The following is a 10,142-nucleotide window of genomic DNA, read 5'->3' on the forward strand; positions in this document are numbered from 1 at the left end:
TCACTGCTGTTTATACCTAAAACAGAGCTTGATCACAACAAATATTCAACAAAAACTTGAACAAATGGCTTATAGGCTTGCCTCATGTGTCAATAAGTTCAGAAATCAGAATTTAAAACTGGCTGGCAGAAAAATAGGTTCTTTTCTAAATCAAATTAAAGAAAAGATCTTGTGCTGTGTTTTAATAGCCTTCCTACAATGCCCATGACTAACAACTCGCTTTACATTCTGCCCTTTCTTTCTGGAAAATTTAGGTAACTCTGAAACACTGAACATGTCAAACGCTTGTAAGTAGCTCAGAAAAAGCAACAGCTGTAAAATATAAGGCTAAAGACTCAATACAGGAGCTCAGTATGGATGTTTTTTCATAAAATTAGGCAGTAGTGTCAATTGTCCTTTTTTTTAAATTAAGCAACCAAACTAATGCTTTTTAATTTTTAATCTTGAGCCTATTACAACTATGCATTAATCCACTCCCCATATTTCTATTGTTTCCATAAAATTTCATATATTTATTAACCAATCATTTCCAAACAAAAGTACCCTTTTTGACATGTTAAATTTGCCTCTAAAGGGAAACTTTTTAAAAATAAAAATAGGCACACTCCGCAAATCCAAACTAACTGCTATTTACTTAAGCCGGTAAAACAACCTTTCCCTCTCCCTTAATACCTTAACAGTAGATCAGCCTTTTTGTGTGTGGAAATTTCCCCTTCACGCTAAATTCTATTTTGCAGCTTCTCCCACTTCCAATCTTTAAAAAGAAACCCTGTGCCTTTAATAACAGAGACCTGGTGAGAGGTTTCTTTCCAAAGTTGTTCCCAGACTTCCAAGAGAGGAAAACAGCTGTAACTTGAGAGCCCAGAGATCCTCAGGATATCTTTAGCCAAAGCAAAAGCTCCATATTCCCTCCCTCCCAGTCCAGGGGTTGAAACCGTATCAGAAAGCAAGCAAAAGCGCCTTGCTCTTTTTGCCACAAGCTCCATCTCCCAGGAGCAAGAGGGAACTCCCAAAAGTGTATCAGAGAGACAACCATCTGCCAGATTCCTGGATGAGTGAGCCCCCCCTCCCGGCCCCTCCGAGCTGAGACCGACTGAGAGAGAGCCAGGCAGTTCCAGCCCCAGAGCAAAGGGCCAAAGGCAGAGACAGCTGCGAGGTGCATCCTCCTGCTTTGCTGCGGGGCTGTGCTACCCAGGCTCTGTTGCACAGAGCCCCATGAAGTCTGCTGGGGAGCAGGGACCCGGGTGCAACCAGCCACTTGGGATTGAGGAGGACTCTGTTTGGGGAAGGAGGTATTGAAGCCTCAAGGGACTTGTTTTGCTTGTTCCTGGCCGAAGAAAAAAAAGTCTTCTGGAGAGGGAGAGGCTCTCTGGTCATCCTGAATTTCCAGAATGATGTGTCTAAAGTTGCTCTGGATAGCTTTCTTCTGCTACCTGTGTCAGGGTTATTTTGATGGCCCTCTCTACCCAGAAATGTCCAATGGGACGCTACACCATTACTTCGTTCCAGATGGGGACTACGAGGAGAATGACGACCCGGAGAAGTGCCAGCTGCTCTTCAGGGTGAGTGACCGCCGGCGCTGCTCGCAGGGGGAAGGAGGCCAGGACAGCAGCTTGCTGAGTCTTACCCTCCGAGAGGAGTTCACCGTGCTGGGTCGCCAGGTGGAGGATGCTGGGCGGGTCCTGGAGGGCATCAGCAAGAGCATCTCCTACGACCTGGATGGGGAAGAGAGCTATGGCAAGTACCTGCGGCGGGAGTCCCACCAGATTGGAGATGCCTACTCCAACTCTGACAAGTCCCTCACTGAGCTGGAAAGCAAGTTCAAGCAGGGCCAGGAGCAGGACAGCCGGCAGGAGAACAGGCTCAATGAGGATTTCTTGGGGATGCTGGTCCACACCAGATCCCTGCTGAAGGAAACACTAGACATCTCTACCGGGCTCAGAGACAAATACGAGCTGCTGGCCCTTACCATCAGGAGCCATGGGACCAGGCTAGGTCGGCTGAAGAACGACTATCTGAAAGTATAATTCCCAAGGCACCGATGGGAGGCAGAAGGAACCAAATCAGTCTCCTGTTGTAAAAAGTAAAGGACAGAGAACGGGGCTAAGTTTTCCCTTCGACCAAACCTCCACCCCCTTTTTTTAATGTCCAGATTTGCACTTTGAGAATGAAATCTGAGGTTATCTTGGGAAAAAAGGAAAGAAAAGAAAAAGTTGAGGGTCTGAGTGGTACTGATTTGTGTTTTCGTTTTGTACAATATGTACGAGGTTGTTATGATTTGAGCACTCGGAAAGAGTAGTTCTCAAGGCACGCCTCCTGTCTTTCCTGGGAGGTTTGATGGTCTGCAGAGGTAACTTGTTTCAGTCACGTCTCACAGGATGCATTTTTTAGGTAGACACTGATTCAAGTTTCTCCTCCTGCAGATTATGTGGAAATACCCTTAGAGCATGATGTACAACTCCATTCCACTCTTAAGAAGTCTTCTCTCTTGGGTTATAAAAGCTCAAGTGTCTGATTTTCAGCTGAGGTCCCAGGTCTTGTTCTGCTTGCGTGACAGCCCATTGCAAGTTGCTTGTTTTCTCATTTTCTTTCTTATTTATTAACCATGATCGGTGAGTTGCTTTTGCTTTTTGTACAAAGTATTTTCAAATCATTCATTGCAGGGAAGTTTGCAGAATAGGTTCTCCGGGGTTTGTCTTAGTTATAGTGGCTGCATATATGAAATCTAAGCTCTTGTGGTGGCTACCAACTCTTGTGGATATGTTCATTTGTTATGTCTCATGTCTCATGTTGCATGTCTAGTGCCTTGTCATCTGTCAGTTACAAGGGAATAGATTTTTGAAAACACCCCCCAAATGCCTATGATTTAGGTTTCATAGTATTATTGCTCATGGGGGGGTTGCTTCTTTATTGCTTATTAAAAATGTGTACTTCAAAGAGGTAATTCTTATTTTAATAACTCCTTAACTAAGCTTTATTATTCAGCCAATAAATATGTTTCCATGTAATACTGGTTTATTTCCTAATTTATGTCTTTAACTTTCATATTTCCAAATGGGGCCAATGTAATGAGAGAGGAGGATGGGGTTTCAGCCAGTTTATCTACAGAGTATGCTAAAGAAGGCAGGACGAGAGCTATGTGGTTTGCCTTCCTTGCACTCACCTTTTCACAAGAAAAAAAATACAAAAAAAAAGATATGCTGTGTCAAAATTTTAAGTGTGATCTCTACTTGGTCTCTTTAATACTCTATATTTCTCCAGTTTTTTTCCAAAGACTCAACTGGAAAATAGATGACAAAGTTTATACCTTGTATAACCTCAAAGACACATCCATGTTCTTTAATTAATGGCATCAAGGGTAGAAATGCACTTTCTTTCATGTCTTACCCTGGCCTGTCCTCATTGTCACCTAAAAGAAGCTTTCCTTTCACACAGTCACACTCACACAAACAGGCTTACATGCATACACACATACACACACACACACACACACACATACTACACCACACACACACACACATACACACATATACACACTGGAAAATACATGTTCATAATCCTCTGTTCAATGAAGAGCAGGTTTTCTTGCCTATATGTGAGGAAATCAGTTTTCTATTTCTACAAAGTGTCAAATACAATAGGGGAAACTGAGGTCCAGAAAGGCCAAGCTCATCCTCAACCCTAGATCTTTTAGCTTTAACTAGAGGACTTAACCACACTAACTCTTTTCAAGGATACAGAGATACGTGTAGCAAGAGGCCTGAACCTGTCCATAACTATTTTATTGCTTATGACCTTCCCCCAAAGTAACCTATAGAACAATAATTAAAATCAACATTTATTTTTTATTACTCAGGACCCAGATTAGCTGCCTTATAGATTTTTGTAGAAGAAAGATTTGAAGACTATGCAGTTTTCATTCTTTATTCTAAAAAAAATGAGGAGGTAATAAGAGCAGAGGCAAAAAAAAGGAATATTTTATACTCAAATAGTTGTAGTTTGGAAAAAGCAAGTCCTCTTATCTCAAAAATTCTATAGTATTCAGTGTAAAGCACTCAAACATAATCCATAGACATATCAAATGCCAGCTGCTTGAATTTTGCCAGTGGTAATACGTTATTATTGGACATGTGATATGACTGAAGAACTAATATCTTCATGCATGTTAATTTCAGTCTGCTGGTGATGATTGCTTAGAGTATTATGTTAAGAAGAACTCAGAAGGCCCAGAAATAAAGAGTGCTGTCCCCAATTAGAAAACTCTCCATGAGCTGGAAAGGGAGTGGAGATACATCTGCTATAAATTTGAAAACCCTGAAATAGATTCTGTATGAGGTTCTTTCCAGAGTTAACATTCTATGATTCCCACAACCAGAACAAAATTATCTGACTTTGAATTACTTCATCCAAGGGGGAAGGTACAGACAGTGATCCCATAGATGCTCATGGAAATGACCTAAAATAGCAAGTGGGAAATCCTGGATTGGGATAGGGACAAGGAACTCTGCTGGCCCACCATCCCAGAAACTGGCATCAAAGGACTTTCTAACCTTCTCGAGGTAAAGGGCCCGATCAACCCAGACCTTCCTTCTCATTCCCACAATTATTCCACTAGATTTTGCTACTAACACAGACAAAAATTCTTCTTTAAATTAAAATTTTTCAAAAAAATTCTTCTTTCTCAGACAATGAAATATTTTAAGTATCTGGAGAAAACCACATACTATCCTCCCTGAGAAGTATACTTATAAATATATCCATATAATTTCATAACTTTATTATAATTGGGGTTGTTCATATAAACTGTACCAAGCACTGTGGTAAATATGTGACATTACAAAGCCTTGGAATTTAATCTACAGACCAGAAGTTTTTTTTAATTATATAATTTTATTGTCAAGGTGATATACAGAGGGGTTACATACATAAATTAATGAGTACATTTCTTGTTGAACATTGTTACCCCCTCCCTTGTTTTTTCCCAAATAGACCAGAAGTTTTAAAAAGGTTTTTTGAGTTTTATTTGAAGTCAAAAGCAATTGTCATTGTTGTTATTATTTTATGGAAACAACAACAAAGCAGTTAATTTTTTGGAGAAGTTAACATTATTAAGTAAGCCAAATGCTAAGAATTGAATTACTATTGCTAAAAAGTAGAATATTAATGAAATTATGTTTCCTTCAAGAGCTATTTGCTTTGTTACAGTTCTACAGATTTCAGTGTGTGCTCCTCTGGTTGCATCGCTTATGGGCCAAGAACATCATGGTGAACTGGGTATGGTGGAGCAGAACACCTCACTTCATGACCACAGAGGAGTGGGGGGGGGTTGGGGATGGCAATAGACAGACAGACAGACAGACACACAGACAAGAAGAAGGTATATTCCCCAAGGGCAGGATTCCATGTCCTAAATTTTCATCACCAACGGATAGCTCATCGAATTGGGAGCGAAATGATAGAGATTAATTCATTTATGAAGTCAGAGCCCAGTTGCTTCCCAAATGCCACTGTTGAATATTCCTTAGGGACCAAGCCTTTAACATGAGTCTTAAAAAGGCATTTGATATCCAAACCATAGCAGGAAGTAATATATTATATGAAAAGAATAATACATTCACCTTGATTAGAATCATATTTGAGACAAACTACTATGTTCATTGTTATTATTACTGATCTAATTGTTTATATAAAGGAGGGACAGAAATCCTAGGTACATTTCCCAAGAATAAAGCCATGTGATCATTTATACGGTTCACTTTTCATTCACCATTATCTAGAGAAATACATGCTTAATAAATGAGGACTGTGAACGTTTCACTGAAGCCTCTAGTATGATTCGTATACCTGGCATTCCACTCAAGGCTAAATGCACAGCCAGTGATGTCACAGATTCTCATGGAAATAACCCAAGATGGTAAGTGGGAATTTCCAGGTAGAAAGAGGGAGAGAGGAGGGAACTGTCCTATACCTCCACACATTACTCTAGATTTACAGTTCAGATACCTATTATTATCTGACAATCAGAGATGGTTAACTCTTCTATATAATTATGTAATGCCACGTTTTGTGGGATACATTGCTCAATACTGCAAATTCTCATCACGGTTGACCATGTGCATAGTATCAGATAACAATTTTGTAGGATCATAGGTATCTTTATATCTGTGGTCTTTTGAAGAAAGATATCAGGCTATGTTCAAACCAGGCCCACAGAAACTGTCAGAAGCCATCAGAAGCTAGCAGGTACATTATGCATGGCAGCACCAAGAGGCTGTCCAACAGTTCTCACACTTGGCATTGCATTGTAAACTTTTGTTTTCAACCCTGGTAAAGAAACAAGCTCATAACATGTAACAGAAAATGTGAAACTTATAGATTATGAACAATTTTAATAAGTTATAAATATATCCTTGAAATAGAATTATCCTAAAGGACAATGTGATCAAATTTCATTGAGATATTTTTCAAAGGCTTATTATCAAAATCTTCTTTATATAGAATATTACTTGGGTAGTAAATAGAAATGCTAATTGTGTGTTGCAAGTGTTTTAACATAAAAACAAAAACAATTAAAAGCATAAGAGGTCTTGGCTACTTTAGTTTTTTCATTCTCTTGGATTAAGTATAGATGGAGAACAAGCCATTTTGACTCTAGTTAGCATTTACTTTGGTGGCTTGCATATTTTACCAATACCTTTCTTTCTTGCTTTTCTATGAAAAACAGAAGGTATTTTGTATGTCAACAGCTTGCTATTTATGGAAAGGAACCTGAAAGCTATGATTAAGGAGGTAACGATCTGGTGTTGGCAGTAACAGTTTGCAATTTTCAGTTGTGAAAGGTTTCTGCTGCAAGCAGTTAAGGAAGTATTTTTGTGAATGTCTTGTCTCTCTTTGAACTTTGCCCAGCTCTCATCCAAAGACCAGGCAACAGGAGTGTTTCACCAGATTTTCAAAAATGTATGGGTTTTTTTGGAAACCACCCTGGGTCAGCCACGGACATTTTCCACAAGATTCTACAACAGATTAAATCATGAGGAACAGAAAACCTGATGGGATTGCTTTGCTCTGAATTGTAGTTTTGTCTAGCTAGCTATCAAGTGCCATTTTTACTTTGTCCTAGTTTCCTTCTCTCTTTTGCCTCTGCCAAGCTCTCTCTCTCTCTCTCTCTCTCTCTCTCTCTCTCCTCCCTTCCTCCCTCCCTCCCTCTCTCTCATTCTTTCTTTGCTATCTATATTCACTATGAGGAATATGAAAAGTACAAAGAGATCTCAATTCACCACTCCAATATATTCAGTGAGAAGTCCAAGAAAATTATACAATCTTGATTTTTTTTTGAACCTTGATTTCCTCCACCACTGAGTGCGCACAAATGGGTTCTTGTGAAAATTAGATAAACCACATTATGGAAAGCTGTTATAATAATGCTGGGGGGAAAAGAAAAGTAACACCACCCTCACACAATCTCGAATGTGTCACTCATCAAGAAGCTCATCTTCTTGTCAGAAGAAGGGAACACTTCATTGGTTCTTCAACTGTTAAGAAAAAGTATTTACAATAAACTATAGACTGTGTGTGTGCGTGTATGTGTGTATTTCCTATGAAAATTCTTACACTGGTGTTTATACTATAGGTATTTCTTCCTACTGCAGCCAGGAGACTGAGTGCTGCAGAAGGAAATAAAGAGTGCAGGATTGCTTGCCCTCTATTTCCAAATGCTAATGGTGACTTTGAAGCATGCCTTGAGCATGGTGACACACATGAAAGAAACTAAAGTATTTCCATATATACAATTACTGTGAGACAACACCTCCAACCTCACAATAAAGCTACCAAAAACAGAGAATTAGGCTATCCATTTCTACTATTTATTGTGCACTGGCTATATATTAAGTAGGTCTTGTTCATCATGGAGAAGTTGGGATTTTAGGACCATAAAACTAGAGATTCAGCCTCATTTCTGGTGACAGTTGTTAAGTGATCTCATTGGGGAAAGCAATAAGATAAGCCCAGCCCGTCACTGTGGCTGACTCTATAGTCTTCAGGATATGTATTTTCCATGGTTGATTGAATTCATTCAGGCTGTGCTTCAGCTCTGATGTAAATAGTCCTCACTGACAGTACCTGAGCACATTTACATGTAGCTTTGAAGACTTCTTGCAGTCAGGAGGCATCTTGGTAATTCTCCAACTTGCCTGCTTCTTATTCTATAGCCTTCTCTAAATTTCAAGCGCAGAGGTCCTATCTTAGTTGAATGAGGAATGAGTTTAGAGCTTATAGCCTCTCTGACATAACATGTGCCCAAGAAATAATTGAATCTGCACCTCCTTAATGCAAAAGCAGACAATCTGCCCAAAGATATTCAAACAACGATGATGATGATGATGATGATGATGATGATGATGATGATGATGATGAACAGAGAGGCAAGTCTCTTCTCTAAATTAACGATGCTTTGGTTATTTGAACAACTTCTAAAATAGAACAACTTTTTAACTGTTGGCTCAAACAAAATCCCATTCAGGCTTAGAAATTGGCAAGGGCCATATTAATGATAAATGCTTATCCCATCATCACATTTTCCATAGATCATCTAATTTCCAAGAGTTTTGCCATGGAAAATAATTGCAGTGAAAACTCTGAACAGACAGTTCACATTAATGACATAATGTTAACCGGATGTGAGGGTTTGCAGGCCTTTGCCACTTCCTCTGAAAAACCTGACATTAACAAAACATTTCAATCATTGTTAAAAGACTATTTTTCAAAGGACTTTTAACTGATTTCTCTAGAGTCAATATTCACTGAGTTCCTAGTATGTGCAGTTTTTGTACTAGACTGAGAGAATAATGTTTTAAGAACCACAAAAGGTAACATTGTATACTATCTAATATGTTGAGGGAGCACTATTATAAGCATTTCATATATACTGAACACAGGTGTTCTGTGTGACAAGTTTTTGTTTTGTTTTTCAAAAGTTCCTCACAATGTACTCACCTACCTACCTAGAATGTTACCAGGTACCTATGACTGCCTTTTTTATAACCATCCCTGATCTGCAGCTGTGCCACATTTGCAGTCCTAGCTATTAGCCTCTACTGATCTGCTCTACTCTGCAAACGTAATTCTGGAAGGACTGGAGCATCTGCCAATCATGAGTGCAGGAGCATGGAGAGTTTAGCTTCCATGATCCCAAGGGATAATTAAAACAAACTTTGAATTAAACTGAGGAGGAGATAAGAGTGAATGCTTAAGAATCTCGAATTTCCTGAATTGAGCAAACCAACCTGAGACTGAAAGTTAAAATTTCAACATTATGTTAACCTCTGACATTCTCAGGCATAATAAAACCATCCTTGCAATTGTTTCCCTGAGTAGAGATTTTGGCCCTGATAACTACTTACGCTAAGAACATGAGAGCTAGAAATAACTGTAACAAACACAGAGGCTGAGACATAAATAGGTGAAGAAATTTATTCTAGTTCATATAAATGAAATCAAAAGTCAGAGAGTGGATAAAACTACCTGATTCTCTTGGGGCTGGGAAGGTGGCTCAGTGGTAGAGCACTTGCCTTGCATGCATGAGGCCCTGGGTTCGATTTTTCAGCACCACATAAGCAAAAAGAAAAAAAGCTGGAAGTGGCACTGTGGCTCAAGTGGTAGAGTGCTAGCCTTGAGCTGAAGAGCTGAAGGACAGCACCCAGGCCCAGAGTTCAGGCCCCACGACCAGACCCCCCCCAAAAAAAAGAGTATCAATTCCTTCTCAATTGTGGAAAATGACAGGATCTCATTCTTTTCTGTGGCTGACTAGTATTCCATAGTATACATGTACCACATTTTCTTCACCCATTCATTCATTGATGGACAGTTGGATTCCTTTTCAACTTCTTGGCTATTGTGAATAGTGGCGCATCAGAAGTCAGATGTCTGAGAAGACATACTTACTTCTTTCCCTTTTGGATATATAACCAGTAGTGAGATGAATATGATTGCTTTGGACATTTTAAAAATATTGTGCCTTACAACCCACAATCGTAAGATGTCTTTCCAATTGTCTCTGTCTGGGACATTTTTATTTCTTTTTTTTTGTTCCTTTAATTGTGAACTAAAATCCTTTTCATGTAACTTTCACCACTCAAAGGCCT

At 39.3% G+C, this 10,142-nt stretch overlaps 1 protein-coding gene across 1 annotated transcript; it reads left to right on the plus strand.

Annotated features, from left to right (window-relative positions):
* Positions 1–946: 946 nt before the first annotated feature.
* On the plus strand, positions 947–2,999 carry Fibin (fin bud initiation factor homolog (zebrafish)). The gene has a single exon (XM_013019580.1). It carries the CDS (start codon positions 1,392–1,394, stop codon positions 2,025–2,027), a length of 636 nt encoding a protein of 211 aa, XP_012875034.1. The 5' UTR covers positions 947–1,391; the 3' UTR covers positions 2,028–2,999.
* Positions 3,000–10,142: the final 7,143 nt, after the last annotated feature.

Source organism: Dipodomys ordii, unplaced genomic scaffold, assembly GCF_000151885.1.
Source record: "Dipodomys ordii isolate 6190 unplaced genomic scaffold, Dord_2.0 Scaffold46, whole genome shotgun sequence".
Lineage (NCBI taxonomy): Eukaryota > Metazoa > Chordata > Mammalia > Rodentia > Heteromyidae > Dipodomys > Dipodomys ordii.